This window comes from Vanessa cardui, chromosome 10 (genome assembly GCF_905220365.1).
Source record: "Vanessa cardui chromosome 10, ilVanCard2.1, whole genome shotgun sequence".
Taxonomy (NCBI): domain Eukaryota; kingdom Metazoa; phylum Arthropoda; class Insecta; order Lepidoptera; family Nymphalidae; genus Vanessa; species Vanessa cardui.
This window is the reverse complement of record NC_061132.1, coordinates 7,367,477-7,386,225: the sequence shown is the minus strand read 5'-3', so window position 1 is coordinate 7,386,225 and position 18,749 is coordinate 7,367,477. Positions and strand designations below refer to the sequence as shown.

Genomic DNA, 18,749 nt, shown 5'->3' with positions numbered 1-18,749 from the left:
ATTGTTGAGATTTAACAAAAAAATAATATTAACGAGTAGAAAAAGGTTACTGGCCGGCAGTGTTGGGCAAATTTTAATTGCAATTAAAATTAAAGATTAACAATTAATTAATTGTTAATTGTTACTACTACAGTTAACAATTAATCAATTGTAATTGTGGAAAATCACAACTAACAATTATTTAATTGTTAACTGTATTAGTAACAATTAACAATTAATTAATTTTTAATTGTTTTGTTAATTTTAATTAAAAATAACAATTAAAAATACTGCTGTAAAATATAAAGACTTGAGCGAAAACGACGACTTGAAATGTTTTTGTTTTATACCTACGCTGAAGAAATATTTATCAATGCAACTTTATATTATATAATATAAAAATAAACACTTTTTTTCTGTGGAAAGAGACATTTAGAAAAAATAAGCTTAAAACTTAGAGTCTTTGACCACATTTTTATTCGTCTGAAGTCTAATACTAATAGCTTAATTTTCCTAAAAATTTACTAATTACATTTTGATGTATAAAGTTAATTGTTAGTTTTAATTGTTTTATAAAACAACTAAAAAAGTTAATTGCAAGGTGCAATTAAAAGTGTAATTGCGATTAATTTAATTGTAATTAATTTAATTGCAATTACTTTTTTAGTCAATTAATAAAATAATTAACAATTGCTTGATTAATGCCCAACACTGCTGGCCGGTTAGCGAGTGGTACTACGGCTGTATTAGAAAACAATAAAAAAACGTAAAATTTTTTATTTAAACGTAAAAGTTATTATTTTCGACAAATTCCATTTCACTGGAGACCCTTATATACCTAAAATAACATTTTCTGTGCTTGTAACACGGTTTTTTAAAAACACGACTACAATATTGAAATAAAACTAGACCCGATGAATTATATTACTTTTGGTTGCATTATTTGTACGGTTCATTAATTTATGACGTAAAGTACTTAATTTAAAATATATAAATACGAAAATGAAATATACAAAAGAATTTACTACAACATCGCAATCAAATTTAGAATACTTGGTGCCAAAAAATATTATTTAACTTACAGTAGATTTTTTTATGGTATAGGTTGGCGGTCGAGTATATGGGCTAACTGATGGAAAGTGGTCACCACCACCCATAGACAATGACGCTGTAAGAAATATTAACTATTACTTACATCGTCAATGTGCCACCAACCATGGAAACTAAGATGATATGTCCCTTGTGCCTGTAGTTACACTGGCTCACTCACCCATCAAACCGGAATACAACAATACTGCGTACTGTTGTTTAGCGGTAGAATATCTGGTGAGTGGGTGGTACCTACCCAGGCGGGCTTGCACAAAGCCCCATCACCAAGTAAAGAATTTAAGATTAAAGAAGATATAATCAATATTAAAAATATTAATAACGAACAGTATTTTAGTTAGAGTATCATGGGGGGAGGTCCTTCACAGTGGCGTGAGGAAGATCCCCGGTGCATAGAAAAAGAATCGGGCCCTCACCCCATCTTTCTTATCCCTCTTCAACTAATAATTACCCTTTAAAATTATAGATACCAAATAAGAAATCTTGTAATTTGTTCAGAAGCTTAAGGTTTAGTTTAGACTTTAGAGGCCCCCTGAACTCCGGGTACATCAGGCACTGCACCATCTTGCCCTACGATAGTTACGCCACTGGTCACTATTATTCCACACAACTGAACTTGTTTATGTAAAGATATTTGATCAAATTTCAACTAGTATTTGCTACAACATTCATTATTTCTCATATTTGCCCAAAGAGAGGAAATCAAAAGGTTCTTTGAATACTGTTGTTTGTAAAATTATCGAAAATCACGATTTGTGTTAAGGATTACTAGATAAAAGAAAATGAACACACGAACTATATATTTTATTTTGGAAGGTAATCTTACGAGCTAGATATACATATTTATATGCAATTATTGCAAACACCTCGATGAGTTTGGACTTGATGTTTCTTGATATTCAAGTAATATATCAACTATGTTGATTTCAGTCTTTAAAATCCAAGCTCACGTTAAACAACACCTGTATAGCTCGATATGAACCATATATACTTTTTAAAAGCAGAAATAATAGGTATATTTCTCAGGAATTAAGTATTATCCAACTATACAGGGTGTTTAAATGAGGTTTAGCCTCCCAGTTGCTTATACAGGATTGGTACATAATCATCGAATTCGGCTTGATAGAAGTTTCCTTCGATGGGATCGCCGAGGTTGTACTTAGCGGCGAATTTCGCGATGGAGAATCCTCCACGGTTATCGCCAGATCTATAACAATAACATATAATATTATTCAGTCATGGATACAAAATTAACACAATAATAGTTAAATAAAAGACTGCTGACGTAACGATGATTGTTTGTGGAAGTTAAAAAGGATGTAAGTATCAACTACGTCGTCAATATAAAACAGGTCTTATGTTTCAACTATGTGAAGTCGGCAATTACGTGCACAAGGGACATGGGATATCCTTACATGAGGTATTGTAATTGTTCATATAGGCCGTCACGTTTATTTTCCATCATATACGATGGTACGTTGGATAGTTTTTTTTATTACTACATATATAGAGCCGAGATGGCTCAGTGGTAGGAACACGTGCCTCTTAACCTATAATTTCGGGTTCAAACCCAAGCAAGCACCACTATATATATGTGCTTAATTTGTGTTCATTCATTTCGTGCTCGGTGATGAAGGAAATTTGTACCACATGTGCATTCCACCAACCCGTATTGGAACAGCGGGGTAGAATCTGTTCCAAGCCCTCTCCTTAATAGGAGAGGAGGCCATTAGCCCAGCAGTGGGAAACAGGCTGTTTCTTTATTTTATTATTACATATTATAACACAAAGGCCACGTCTGTCTGTATGCTCCCGGGAAACTCCAAAATTACTTAACGGATTTTCATGCGGTCTTCACTAATACACGGAGGGATCCATAAGGAAGGTTAAAGTATATCATTTATTAGGTTCTCGGTGTAAATAAGTTGAAATAAAACGACAATTATTAAACATGTTTGAAAGACGTAACAAAAATATACAAGGGCATAAGAACCGTGCGAAGCCGGGACGATGCGCTAGTTTTTCCATAATTTCTGTCACCATTATACGTAAGATTACAAATTTTACAATTTATTTTTTTCATGTCTGTGCTATTTCACGTGTTAATGAGTTATATTATAAGTTTTCGACGTCGTTTGCACTCATTTGTGCAAACACACATAGAGGAACATAAATTAAACATTTTTCACGCGTTAATTGAGTTTTATACTCGGTTATTTTTTACTCGTTTGGTACAAACAATTCACAATGCGAGAAAAACAGTACAATCGAATTTAAGTAATAAAAATTAAATAACTTTTGCTGACCTACTTTAATTACTACTACTATTGACGTCATATATCTTACCGACTAATTACGTTAGTACAGTAGTTCCCAAAGTAATTTCTCTCGTAGACCTCTTTCAAAATTTTATTGGTTTCGATGGACCCCCCGCTGTTACATTTCTACCACATTCTTTAAGTCGTCAAAAAATAAAAATTGTGTTGCTACCGAGTTCTATCCCTACATTCCGATAGGTAAAATAAAAATGGTACATTTTCTCACACTTATTAAAAGAATAGAATTACAAAAAATAATAATAAGGTAATATAAATAAGCTTACATTTTTGCTCTTTACTATCAAAAGCAATTAAATTTTCATCGACCCCCATTAACCTTCTTATCTTATGGACCCCCATTTTTATTCACGCCTACGTAGACCCCCATCATGTCACCCGTAGACCCCTGGGGGCCACCTGGACCACTTTGGGAATCACTGCTTTAGTACATGCAATTTAAAATGCGGTACAATCGAATGGAAATAATTGAAAGCATATGTATTGTGTACACATTTGCACACCTTACATAGGTTTATGTTTCGTGTATAAAATACTAGTTGTTGCCCGAGGCTTCGCTCGCGTTTTAAGGATTGGTTGTCTTGTGTTACGCAAAAAATACTAGCTATATAGCAAACTTGAACTCTAAGGAAGGGCTCCTTAGAGTTCAAGTTTGCTATACAAAAAAAAATCATCAAATTCGGTTCATTGGTTTGGTCGGGAAAGAGTGACAGACTGACAGACGAAGTTACGTTCACATTTATAATATTAGTTTTACTTGGTGGTAGGACTTTGTGCAAGCCCGCCTGGGTAAGTACCACCAACTCATCAGATATTCTACCGCTAAACAACAGTACGCAGTATTATTGTGTTCCGGTTTGAAGGGTGAGTTAGCCAGTGTAACTACAAGCACAAGGGACATAGCATCTTAGTTCCCAAGGTTGGTGGCGCATTGACGATGTGAGGGATAGTTAATATTTCTTACAGCGTCATTGTCTATGGGTGATGGTGACCACTTACCATCAGGTGGCCCATATGCTCGTCCGCCAAACTATTCCATAAAAAAAACAGACAGTAGATTAGAGATTTGGAATGTACACTATATTACAATAACAGAAAAATTGAAGACCTTATTTACACATTTACGTTCAAGGTCAACGTTGTATATTTATCTTTATTATTAAGCAATACGAGGAACAAACACATTTTTAAAAAAAGCGAGTTGATTGAGTTAACTTCTGATTTTCAAGTCTCAACTGCTGACAACTGCTGACGGCTGTTCACGTTCGGAAACGTTTTTTTTTTTTTTCGATCACTTTAAAATTAAATTTTGGGGATGTATAATTGATTTATTACTACAAATTATTTATTACTATAGCTTAGAAGCACATTGGTAGAATTGGCGAGAGACTGAAGCGCATTCTTACAGGAACACGTGCGTTCTGGTCTCTCGCTAATACTACCTGATGGTATTTGTGTCAGCCTCTTTTTCTATCTTCGCCCAAGGACTTATACCGCTTACACCTATCCAATTATAAGCTATCACCTCATTGTTCTCCAAGATAATATAGTGTACTATCATTACCTCTCTACGGTACTTAGAAAATCACCAGCTGATTAGAACCAATACGGTTTTCGTTAAGGTTGCTTAGACGATGATCTGCTACTTTAACTGACACATTAGTAGCCAGTTTGGTTATTTGGCGAATGCCTTCTATTGCGTATGGTACAAAGCGCTTCTTTCATGCAATGATGAGCTTATGGAAGATTGGAGCATCAAGGGTTATCGACGGTCTCTGACTTGAAATAATTCTGGTATTTTCACCTTTATAAAACGACAGAATTATTTCAAGTCAGACATAGGGTAGGTGAAAAGATTTCTGCGTTTCACCTACCCTATTTCTTCTGTATATTTTGCGGGATCACGCCTAATTTAGTCCCACATTGAGGAAGCAGCTTTTGCAGTCAGTTTTTCCAAACCAAAAGACTTGTGCACCTTCCGGAAAATAGCCTACACATTTTTATAGGGCGGCAACACACCTATTAACCCCCCCCCCCCACCGGTCTTGCAGGTAGGTGGTGTTAGTCACTTTCCATCAGTTGAGCCACTTGCTCTAAACATATATTACACTATAATTATCTACCTGTTGGTAAGACGCGGCTCATCAAACGTCAGTTTTCCGGGCTGTTCGTATACGAGGAACACGTAGCGATGAAGGCCGGTCTCTGGCGGGGGTCCGGAACCAACGTACTGGGAAAGGGTCTCGCCAGCGGCCACGTTGTTTCCGGGAATATTGCCGACCAACCAGTGGTGCCATTCGCGGAACTTGGGTTCCTTTCGGGAAGGCGCGTCTGGGTCTGGAAAAATATCATTTATTGAATTTTTACTTTCTTTTCAGGTGATGGACTTTAAATGAAGTACTACAATGAACCCTAGTATCATCCAGAGTAACGAAAGTCGAAACGAAATCTTTAATAGGTTGAGTTTTGCCTGCAAAGAACTGTTAGCTGGAAAAGTACCAATCATAGGAAAACCTTAAAATTCCCAGATACGTTAATCCAAACTTTTTACGTACTAGTCCTTACTTTTCTCATATATGTTTAAGAAATTGCTTTTATAAGATTTTGACTGGTTCTTGCCTAAATAACTTTTTTTTTTCTTCTTTAACTTCATCGTTAGTCATAGAAACATTCTAAACAAAAAGGAATAATTCAAACTTTACGGGAACTTATATCTATATATCTCAATGGAATCACTTTTTTACCTATTGTCAAATGTGTTTAGTAACGCCACCTAGGTAATAGTAAGGGAACGTCTTAAGAAAAATAAAATTAGTCTATTACGGCAAGCAACGTGTTTTAATATACATGTGTGGTCAGACTTTTCATTTAAAAAACATTGTGAGATTATTCTGCTGTCAGCTTGAAGTATTTGTTTGATAAATTCATTTGATTTTAATAAGTAGCTACATACCTGTCATGGCAAGCACGTAGTAGCTGTCAGGTTTGGCATTCCAAGTCACGGTTGGCACATCCTTCACTTGAGTGGGAGTGAGCTCATTGCCCAAATTAACTTCAACGCCGCTTGGGTATTTTACCTGAACAAGATAAAAACAATATCGTACCATAAATTATATTCAGAGCACAAACATATTTCTCCGTAATGAACACATTTACATATATAGATTATTAAATCTATATTAAACTTTGAAGAGATATATAAAATTCAAGACTTGCTGTTAAAATACTACATGTGCGGCCACTGAATAAAACAGTCAATAAACCGACTTCAAAAAAAAAGAGGGGGTTTGTAAATACAACCCAATTTTTATCGTTGTATTATTCTCGATAGCCTTTCAGATATTTTTTTTATATTCTCTGAATACGAATTCTGAATTTCATCACGAAATCTGGTACAGGTATTCAATGTACTATTTAATACAATCCTCATTTAATTTTTCTGAAATAAGAAAAACCTTTCCTAAGAATGGAAAAGGATACAAACTATTCCATTGGCCGCTACTTGTTCAAAGTATACCAGCAGTTATCTAACAATTTTAAAGATTCTTATTTGGAAATCATTCTCAAATGTAGGTTGAGAGTTGTCAATAAAATTAATAATAATTAGGTGATTTATCACTAATGTTGTATGCTAATAAATATTAATAAATGTGGTGATGTAAACTATAGTAAACAAACAAGACAAAATTGTTTAGGTATATGAATTACGGACACCTAATGTAATGAAGAATTGCTTAGAAAATTATCCCACCCAAAAAACTTTGCTATTGCCGAAAAATCAGAAATGGTCTTTATGTTTAAGTAGTAAAGGCTCAATTCATTTTGTCCTTCAAAGAAATATTTTATTATGACAAGCATCCTATCAATCATTCTCATAAAGTGTAATGAGATGTTTTAACGAGCATATAATCTTAGTTTAATTCCTTATGGTTTTACTTTAATAAAGTGGTACGACAGATTTATGGTCTCACAAATTACGGCAATCAGTCTCATTACACACCGGAAATATTAGAACTAAATCATGTAGCTTTTGCAATGTACCTATTCGTAGTGATAATGAAATAATCATCCATAAGTGAATTATTTGTAATAAATAATTACGAAATTTCAGATAAAAAATTAAATTAATAAAATGTCGCTTGAAATTTTTACGGGCGGGCGGGCGTAAAAATTTCCAGCGACAGTTTCAAGCGTAATGTATGAAACTGATTCAGGAGAATTTTTGTTATGCGTTGCGGCCCGCCGCGGCTATAGTTTGCGCGAGCCTTTAAGGTGAAAAGTGGAATCTGGAGCAATTTCATAAAACCCAACTTCCATTTTAATTTGAACAACCCAATTAATTTTCGTTTCAATGTTCACTTTTTTGCAACTTTAACATCAAATAAGTAGTAAAAACAGGAGTGACGTCACTGAGCGCTAATCAGTGTTTTGAAATACGTTCCGTTTCACGTTACTTTAATTCGTAATTATTGTTAAAATCAAAATTATATCAATTATAAACCTTGCAGTGATCCTTCTTTTATATTTTTTAAACAGTTTATTACCAACAATTTCATAAATGTTATATTTACATGTACTTGAACGATCCTTTCACTCGTAGAATCGAATTTCGAATGATCGATTATAAGAATTACGTACTTTTTTTGAGACTGTAACGAATAATTGAAGACGGGTCTGTTAGTGTTGATAAATCTTAAATTTAACAATACATATAGGTGTAATTCATAATTCCATCCAAAGAATAAGTACCGGGTTCAAGTTTTGGGACGTTTTAATCTGTTAACTATTTTTCGAAAATCATCAAATAATGGAAATGTAAACTCATACGAAACCAAAGGAAAAGGCTATCAAAGAATTAAATTGGAATATTGTTTTAGTTCAAGACGAATGTAATAATTATTTACCACATCTCGAGAATGAGATTACACATAATGATGAACGATAACGATAAATAGATGTTGTTATAAAAGTCCTTACATTAGCCGTAAATGATACACGCTAGCTAGCAGCTTGATTTGAGAAAACATACAATTTCCCGTAATTGTTAACAATGGATGACGGATTGGCGTAACGTTCATTACCAGTATCTTCTACTCTAAGGGTCCGATCTGATCATCGCGAGAAGTTATGCAATCTGGATATTTGTATTGCGCATACCTTCCAAAGTGTATCAGAAAACACATATTTAATTTTATACAAAAACTAGCGATCCACCAATCAGGTACAATGCTTATACAAAACAAGTCCTGTTTATTCCCTATCCCTTGGGAATTCTGAAATACCCTAAAAATAGTTTTTAGTTGTTGTTATAACCTACTTGCATGCTAAATTTGAAACCCCTAATAATTATATTTACGGAGATAGAGCTACTTTGGTTGGAAAATATGAATTCCATTTATTCCCTATCCCGTGGGAATTTTGAAAAATCCCTTCTTAGTGCACCTCTAGGACACTCAAGGCATACGTGTGCCAAATTAAATTTAAGTCTCTAGGTCCAGTGGTTTAGGCTGTGCGTTGTCTGTCAGTCACTCAGTAACTCAGTAACGGAACAGTTTTATATATACGTAAATATTTTATCTACATTGTCTGATTAAAACTGATGACGAGTTTTATGAAATAAAGTTGGATAATGGACGAATGTAAGTGGTTTAGCGAGTTCAATTGATAGAATCTTTCCTAGAACTATGAACTGGAAGCTGCCAAGACTTTATCCATTAAAAACGAAAAGGGACAGGCATATTTCTTCTTACAATGTATTACGTTTTTCTTAAATGTACGATGAAATAAGGAATAAGGATATTAAAGACAGCTGATAGGACTACATTTGCAAATATACAATTGGTGATTGGACAAAAAAGAAAAGTGCTTGCTGATGATGATGAAATATTTTTTATGATCAGGTTAAAAGTGAAAAATAGAGATGACGTGCTTGTATCATTGTCGTAAGTGCATCTTTTTACTTAAAGACTAATGCATTTTTTGTCCTTAAGTGTGTGCAATTGTCGGGATGATCCTCAATCGTCTAAAATGTGACACATGGTCACGTTTAGTGTCGGACACTAAACGAGAGATCGGAAAAATTTTACAAAACAGGTTTGTAAATTTTATTGCGCTTCATTGCAATTGTAGCCATAATTTGTACCTAATACCATTTCAATATTATGAAAACATTAAGAACCGTGACAAATTACATACAAACTTTGAATGATACGTTCGCGTTGTTTTCATAACACTTACGATTTGACCAAATAACATTTTTCACACTTTTCCGTTTTGTTAAAAGTTTACGCAAACTTTTTCTATTAGTATGATTTACTAATTATATACAAAAAGATGTTTGTGAAGCATGTTTTCAGGTAAATTTTTGAAGTCGTTTAGCTATGAAGCTGAAACGGGGCTAAATCTTTAAAAATCACAAAAAAATAATCGATGTTGATTCATTAATAAATACACGGAAAAATAAAAAAAATATATATGTACAGATGAATTAAAACCTTTTTGAAGTTTTATTCTTTTTTCGAAAAAAAAACTCACCTTGATGTCAGTCGATGGTGCTTTAGGAACGACATCGGGCACCACGCCGTGCCCTTCGAATGCTCTCGCCACGGTCGACATCGCTCTCGCTAGCACCCTAAAATTGACCATAGTGCTCTCTGCTAATAACAAAACAATCGCAAGTCTCAATAGACGACCCATGTTAATAGGACAGGACAATCACAAAGACAGCAAGACTGACTACGATGGCTGATGGCCGTCGAATGACAATCAATGAAAAAAATCTGCCTTTTTAAATGAAACCAGTTTGATCCGTCGAGCACAAGCGAATGTAAAGCTATAATTAATTTCACAAGCTATTTCCTCCATCTTCGTAAGATAGAAACACGACAGTATAACATTAAAAAAAAAATTAGAAAAGAATATCGAGATTTTTACATATAAAATGAAAGATACTTGTATATAAAGTCACTCAGATATTAATTTAGTCAAACAAAATTTAATTATTATATGTATGTTATATATTCGGACAGAATACAAAACATTACGAATGAATATGTTTTATCAAAGTTCTATAATATTTATAATAAGATTCTGCTAATATATCGCAGAGTGAAGGAGAGTGTTTTGGATGTTAATCTATTTTATCTATTAGGTCTCTGTTATTTAAGGTGATTGTTCTTTTTCCCTATATTTTTTCTCTTTATTATTTTATATTATATTTATATTTTACATAGTCTAACTGATTTTAAGTATTTTAAGCACATAGTCTATGTTTTTAAATAAACATACAGTGTTTATCTATAATTAGTTGTGCAATTGCGTTTGATATTTTTTTATTTTAATTGTATCTATAGTAAGTTTTGTATTGTAACAACTGTTGATAAACCTAAATAAATAAATAAATAAAATAAAAATAATCTATTTGATTTCCAATGACCTAGACAATGTACATGCAAAACACATGTTTGGTTAATGCAAGTTAACTTAGTTAATTTGTGAAAACATGAAAATCTTTTATGAATAAGTTATGATAAATTAGTAAAACAATAAAATAAAAAGTATATTTGTATTGACATGTGTTTCAAATGAATATGTTGAAAACTAAATTAACAAATGAGTTTTCCTATCAATTAAGTATATTTAAGTATATATATGAAACAACTTTTATATTTTTTAATGCTTAAAAATAATGTAAACATGGAAGTGTACTACTACTAGATTTGTAATATGTGTCAATGGGACATGAGTAGTATAAAATTTTTCGATTGTTTTAAATGACTGCATCAACAATGTGATAGCATATGGTCACACAAAGGGTGATGTGACCTTGTTCAATTGGGATCCCTAATTATTACTTGGTGGTGCACATTTACTTATGACTTATTTTCAATTACAAAACGGAATGCTAATAATTATTCAAGAACATTCCAGATCATATTCATCGTCTGTATACAAGAAAAATTTTCATTGAATGAAATTATTTATATACTTTTGAGTTTATTTACATAGTTTCAAGTTTCTTTACTTCTGTGGTTTGAAATACAATGAATAAAGCTACTTTATCTGATATTGATTTCTTAGGCCATATCATATTCAAGGATTACAAGAATTTTCTATCCAATCATTAGTACTAATCATATATTCCTAAACTACCTTCAAATGATATGGGCGAAAAATTATGCTAATCTAAGTATAAAAATATATATTTAAAAGTGGAGCAAAATAATGGAAGATTTTGAAGTACTTTATAAACTCATTAAACGGTATAACCTCTACCGGTGTTCATTAGGAATAATCTCATATTTATCTAAATCGTAAATGTCACCATTAAATAGTTATAACCGGTTTTTAATGGAACTTGTGTATAACCTTTTTGAATTAAGGAACTCAACATTAGCACTTTTACGTAACGTGCCTTGAGGGATTAATGTATATCTTATTGTGATAGGTATGTGATATGTATTGATAAATATAAAAATACAACCAAGAAATAGGTTGTTAAAATAAATCGAATATCTATACTAATATTGTTTATTTATGAAACTTACTCGTGTCACTGTTGAAATATTAATATTCAACGAGAAATCTTATGTAAATAGTATTATAACTATTCAGCCTTGTTACTGTGCTTCACTTTTGATTTGGAGCCGGTCAATTAGACATTTAGTTGTGACGTGATTGTGACGTAACAGATAACAATAACAACAGAGTAAATAGGAGGATTTTTTAGTAAACATTAGAAAAATAATAATAACTACATAATATGATGCCGATTTATGTTTATAAAAATCCTATTGACCTTATTAAGCTTAATACATTTCAATTTTATAAACAGTTTATAAATATATTTTGCATATACATAAGACGTAATGTGTTCAACATATTTTTAAGTTAATGAAATTTTCGCTTTTATTATTTATCATATTCATTAATGTAGTCACTATGCCTTAATGAATAATAAGGAACAAATATATTGTAGATATTAAAAACTGTACATAGTACCTACATACTGACAAGTGACAGTGACACATTCTGACCTTCGGGTGTCGAAACATCGAAAGCCAAGACGTTTTGTTGACTGTTTTCTAAACCATTAACATCCAGATAAATATTGTCAGTAGCTATTGTAAAATAAGACTGACTTATATTGTCAGCTGAAACATTATAGTTAACAGTAGACGGTAGAGTATGTTCGATGGCATACAATTAACAAAGCGTTTAATTGTTATTGCCCTAGTCCTCGGCATTATTTTAATTCTTAAAGAATACGTGTTTGTTTTTCCACTATGAGTCAGAGTAGAGTAGCATATTTCTATAATCCAGATGTAGGTAACTTTCATTATGGTCCTGGTCATCCTATGAAGCCTCATAGGTTATCCGTGACACACAGTTTAGTTCTCAATTATGGTCTCCAGAAGAAGATGCAGATATACAGACCGTATCGTGCGAATGCGCACGACATGTGTCGTTTTCACAGCGAAGACTACATTGAATTTCTGCAAAATGTGACTCCTCAAAATATTCAGAGTAAGTAATATTATCATCATCAGAATTATATCTGGCCAGCTTAAACAATAGCTATATGCTTTGAAACAATGATCTTTAATTGAAAGATCAATAAATGTCAAACTAAAAGATGGTACAAATGTTAATAAGCATTCTGTGGTAATAATTTAGTTTATAAAATAAAAAAACACTCCTTCAATATTTTAGTGTATCAAATCAAAGTATTCTTTACTCAAGGCTCATGAAAGCACTTTTGAATTCTTGTGTTACAGTTTTTAATTAAGTTTAAAGTTACAATAGTTATTCATTTTCACAATTTTAATACAGAATATAAAATCAAAATATATAAAACTAAAAAGATGCCAAGAAATCAATAAATACTACAGTCTTTTTTTATCATAAATATGATCTTTTATTGAATAGTATTATTTATCAATGTAATATAATAAAAATGATTTTTTTTTTCATTTTTTTTAATATATCAATGGATTTGTTTTCAGCATACTCAAAGGATCTTCTCCATTATAATGTTGGTGATGATTGTCCAGTATTTGAAGGTCTGTTTGACTTCTGTTCGATGTACACTGGTGCTTCTTTGGAAGGTGCAATGAAACTAAATAACAATGCCTGCGATATTGCCATCAATTGGTCTGGTGGATTGCATCATGCTAAAAAATTTGAACCTTCTGGTAAGTTATATAATTTCAAAATAAAATTTTTGAATAATTGCATAAGCCCTATGCTTTTAAAAACCTTTTATTCTACAAATAGTACATTACTAATAATAGAGCTTAAGATCAAGAAGAAAATTTTTGTCTTTTGTTGGTTAAGATGTGAGACCTGAGTCTCCATATATACATACTAGCTTTTGCCCGCGACTTCGTTCGCGTGGACTTCAGGTTCGTCCCGTCTAGTCTAGTAATCGCTTAAAATCGCTTCGTAAATAAGCCATTATTTCTCTTACAAAGTAAAGCATAAAAAATGGTTATTGTGGATTATTCCTAAGAGATAAACATATACCATCACGGACTTTTTTGTAGACCTTTTTAAGTTGTACAATACTGTAGTACATTGTTTTGATCTATCTTGTAGGATTCAGTCAGCGTTTGCAATGTAAGCGCAAAACATTTTTTTTTTATTTACGACCTCACATTAGAAACCTCAAAAATTGTAGCCTATGTGTTATTCTGATGTATGAGCTATATTGTGGTAAAGTTTCATTCAAATCCATTCAGTAGTTTTTACGTGAAAGAGTAACAAACATCCATACATCCATACATACAAACTTTCGCCTTTATAATAGTATACATATCTAATATGTATAGACTACATACATGCTTGAGTTACTTAATATTATATTTACAAAAGTATTCAGAAATGTTTTGCAATAAATTAAATGTGTTAGGTATTTATAAATTTCATTTAAAACACCTGATATTTGTTTTATATATTGTATTTAAAAAAACATCAAATTGTATATTTATCAATGCAATGTTAAATAGCTTATTTTAGTTAGAGTTCCCTATGGACATATTCTATAATATGAACTGAAACATTTGATTTTGATACTTAATTATAATGGTATGTTTACAGGTTTCTGTTATGTAAATGACATAGTTATAGCAATTCTAGAACTCTTGAAGTACCATCCGAGAGTGTTGTACATTGACATTGATGTACACCATGGAGATGGTGTCCAAGAAGCATTCTATCTGACGGATAGAGTCATGACAGTCAGCTTCCATAAGTATGGTAATTACTTCTTCCCTGGAACTGGCGATATGTATGAAATTGGAGCTGAAAGTGGACGATACTTCTCGGTAAATGTACCATTGAAAGAGGGTATTGATGATCAAAGCTATGTTCAGGTGAGATTTATATTATTATAAAAAGGGGAAAACTGGAAATTGTTGAAACTTTCAGTGTTATATAGCCATTTTATTGAGAAAGGTTATAGAATATATAACATGTTTATATATGATACACAAAGAAGCTACACAATGTAGATTGTCTAGTTACCTAGGTTTTAATTCACATGAGATATTGAATAACAATTTCATTTCTTGTCATTTATATACTCAAATGTTGTTAAATATTCCATTGTGTCTGTCATTTCATTTAATAATAAAAATATATAACTAAAGCAATTTCGTTCTAATTGGGTCTCACGTCACTTTTTATTTTTATCAAACTTTTTTCAAACAAAAAAATATATATTTACCTTAATATCTGATCCTACGTACGTAGCTTAAGCACTTGTGTTATGGAAAATCAAAAGTAACGACGTTACCACACACACCTAAACCCAAAACAACATAGAAAACTGATTTACTTTTTCTAATTTGACCCAGCCGGGAATCAAACCAGGGATCTCTGAATGACGTACTCATGAAAACCGATGTACTACACTACTCGACCACGGAGGTCATCAATGTTTTTTTATAGATCGAAAATTAGTAACACTCTTAAATTTTTTCTAGGTTTTCAAACCAGTGATTTCCACTGTGATGGAGTTCTACCGTCCTACAGCTATTGTACTGCAGTGTGGTGCTGACTCGCTCGCTGGTGACCGACTGGGATGCTTCTCTCTCTCGACACGTGGTCATGGGGAGTGTGTCAAATTTGTCAAAAACCTCAATGTGCCCACGTTGGTTGTGGGTGGTGGGGGGTAAGTCTATTTATCACTATGATAGATGTAAATGTTTACTGTGAAGTATTGACATGCCCATTTGTATCTTGTGTCCCATTGATGTGTAACTTTGTTACCTGAAATTGATAAGAAAAATAAAACTATTATAATAATTATATTAAAAATAATAAATAGTAAGATGTGATCAGAGTCAATACAAGAAGATCCAATTAACATTAAAAAAAAATCATTTAATTTACATGTACATCACTACAGAGTATTAAACAACGTCTGTGTATTCTTAAATCTTTAAAACTACGCAATGGGTTTTGAATAGATATACATAGTGATTATGATAAGATTCTAAATATGTCTAAACCATGCGTAATATAATACATAAACACTAATAATTTCTAATGTGATGCCGTAAGTAAACATATTTTTGGCGCTTAGATAGATTATAATAATGTACTACAGTATTGTACACCTCAAGAAGGGCTAAAAAAAGTCTGTGTTGGTTTATATCTATCTCTTAGGGATAATGCAATAACCATTTTGTATCCTGTTTTTTTTCTCTTTACTTTTTAAGTATAAAATATATTTTTGTATATAATGTATTTTTATAATAAATTTGTAGATATACACTTCGGAACGTTGCAAGATGCTGGACTTATGAGACTTCTCTCCTCGTCGATGAGAACATTTCAAACGAGCTGCCTTATACGGAGTACCTCGAGTTTTTCGCGCCAGATTTTCAATTACATCCAGAAATAAGCAGGTTTGCTACACACCATATTTTATAGACTGTCAAGTATAAGTTGGCGTTCCTGTGGCAGCACCCGCTACACCCTTTGTCTTGCCACTTTTTTGTTTATTTTACCAATATCTCCCTAGAAAATAATTCTCTACGTCTCATTTTTAATAGATTTTGGGTAAGTTTTCTTAATAAGGGTAAATAAAACAAATAAGATATTAAATGAAGAAAAAAAAAAATTAGTACATGTTTTTGCCACACGCCAACTTACACTTGACGCTCTATATAAAGAGCTTAAAGTTTGTTTTAATTTTTTGGTTTCACCCAAAAACAACGTTCTCTGATCTGATTGCTTGCATATAGATTAATTAGGCTCTTATTTTTGATCGAACTTGAGTATATTATATGTTAATATGTTTATTAACTAAGATATAGCTTAATCGATGTTATGGGACTACCAATGTCAAATGTAAGGGTGGGTCGCTTTGAACCCAGTATCTTCAAGAATTTTTATATCGGTATTAAAGATAGTTATTTTTATATATAACGATGACACAGTGTATTTAAATATAGTCTAACTATTTTCAGCACATCGAACGCTAATACTAAACAGTATTTGGAGGCCATCACTAAACATGTATACGACAATCTCAAAATGTGTCAGCATTCGCCCGCAGTTCAAATGACGCATATACCGGGTAAGAATAATTTTCATATGTTATTTATTAGAAAGCCCCCAGTCTAGTCACTACAGAGGTCAGTCATATTAATAATTGTGGACATGAGTGCATAAAGGTGATATGTAACATTTTGTATAATTTTTGTTGAATACTTTCAACTGTATTTCATAAATGAAGATGCTATACACGGCAAAAAAAAAAAAGACCAGCTGAGTTTCTTTCGCCGGTTTTTCTCAGGTCAGGGTGTTCCTTTTTCCGAACCGGTGGTAGTGTTTATTTGACAAGCAATAAGTAAGTGTGATGCTTCTATATTGAATAAAGGAGTTAGAGTTTGAGTTAGAGTTTAGCATATAATTGGATGTGTAAATATTATCTCCATTCACTTATGTCTTTGATTGTAAGCCTTTTTTTTATTATAAAGCTTGAAGTCATAGCTTAGAGCCAAGTAATAGCTTAGAGCCAAGTAATAGCTTTCAACTCAAATTGCAGATGGGTTACCTTTGACTTAAAAAATGTGTATCAATATTTATGCATTGGTATCAATGAAATGTGTCTGAATCTATATAATCTCATGACAATAATTTTGAGCTCCACTTTATGTCTGACTTTTTGTTTTTTTTTTTATGGTATAGGTTGGCGGACGAGCATATGGGCCACCTGATGGTAAGTGGTCATTATCACCCATAGACAATGAAGCTGTAAGAAATATTAACTATTCCTTACATCATCAATGTGCCACCACTAAGATGTTATGTCCCTTGTGCCTGTAGTTACACTGGCTCACTCACCCTTCAAACCGGAACACAACAATACTGAGTAATGTTATTTGGCGGTAGAATAACTTATGAGTGGGTGGTACCTACCCAGATGGGCTTGCACAAAGCCTTACCACCAAGTAAAATGACTATAACATACTAACATATGTTATATGATATGTTTTTCAACATTCTGTTTCACAGGTGACTTTCTACCGGAAGAATACAGGATAAAGGATGAACCTGATCCCGAGATACGCATAAGTCAAGAGGAAGCTGACAAAATGATCGAACCCAAGAATGAGTTCTACGAAGATGAGAAAGACAATGACAAGGAACCGGTTCCGGAGACTAAAGAATCATAGCATACGGAGGAAACCACCCCTGCGGTGGCCATTTGACAAGAGACACCTTACAAGAAGTATAAGAAAAAGTTCATGTGACCTCCTACTGAAGAGGAGCAGTGAGGAGATTGAACACAAGTGACTTAGTGAGGTTAACAAATGGACTTAAGTGATAAAGTGTTGCCTGTTAAAAGGGAAAGACTATAAAGAGTGTAATTAAGATTATGAGTGAAAAACCACTAAATAACATTAGGTACAGCAATTCTTTTGTAAATTTCTATATTTCATTTCAAAATAACTCATATAAAAGATAACTGTAATGATATTGGTAATAATTTTATACTATTTGAGTTGCTATCTTTAAAAATTACAGCAATTAATATTACTAGTATGTACTAAACATAGATAGAAAAAATTAAAATTTTATTATTTGTTATGAGTAAAATTTGTCACATGCAGATAGTTTTTGGATTGGTATAGTGTTTGTATGCTCTTAAAATATAATATATCATCAGCATCAGTATATTGCTGAAGCAAAACTTCCCATATATTAATAATAAAGATAATAAATATTAATAAGAAAATAGTCAATAAAGCCTTATATTTATATAAGTGCATCATGATCTGCTGCAAAAAGTACAAGTAAACGTATGAGTAGAGT

The 18,749-nt window shown here is 32.4% G+C and overlaps 2 protein-coding genes across 5 annotated transcripts; one reads left to right on the top strand and one right to left on the bottom strand.

Annotated features, from left to right (window-relative positions):
- Nucleotides 1–1,871: 1,871 nt before the first annotated feature.
- On the bottom strand, nucleotides 1,872–12,104 carry LOC124532982 (phosphatidylethanolamine-binding protein homolog F40A3.3-like). Of its 4 annotated transcripts, none has more exons than XM_047108123.1 (5): nucleotides 11,969–12,104; nucleotides 9,957–10,078; nucleotides 6,376–6,499; nucleotides 5,546–5,759; nucleotides 1,872–2,293 (listed from the first exon to the last, which is right to left on the bottom strand). In XM_047108123.1, the coding sequence occupies exons 2-5, from the start codon at nucleotides 10,065–10,067 to the stop codon at nucleotides 2,155–2,157; spliced, it is 588 nt and encodes a 195-aa protein (XP_046964079.1). In that variant the 5' UTR covers nucleotides 10,068–10,078; nucleotides 11,969–12,104; the 3' UTR covers nucleotides 1,872–2,154. The 4 variants fall into 4 exon arrangements, with proteins under 4 accessions (XP_046964079.1, XP_046964081.1, XP_046964080.1 ...); XM_047108125.1 differs by having other exon boundaries at nucleotides 9,957–10,053; XM_047108124.1 differs by having other exon boundaries at nucleotides 9,957–10,075; nucleotides 11,969–12,089.
- Nucleotides 12,105–12,440: 336 nt separating this feature from the next.
- Nucleotides 12,441–18,641, top strand: LOC124533146 (histone deacetylase 3). Its single transcript, XM_047108311.1, has 7 exons — nucleotides 12,441–12,947; nucleotides 13,427–13,615; nucleotides 14,520–14,794; nucleotides 15,407–15,594; nucleotides 16,193–16,333; nucleotides 16,898–17,007; nucleotides 17,949–18,641. The coding sequence occupies exons 1-7, from the start codon at nucleotides 12,707–12,709 to the stop codon at nucleotides 18,107–18,109; spliced, it is 1,305 nt and encodes a 434-aa protein (XP_046964267.1). The 5' UTR covers nucleotides 12,441–12,706; the 3' UTR covers nucleotides 18,110–18,641.
- Nucleotides 18,642–18,749: the final 108 nt, after the last annotated feature.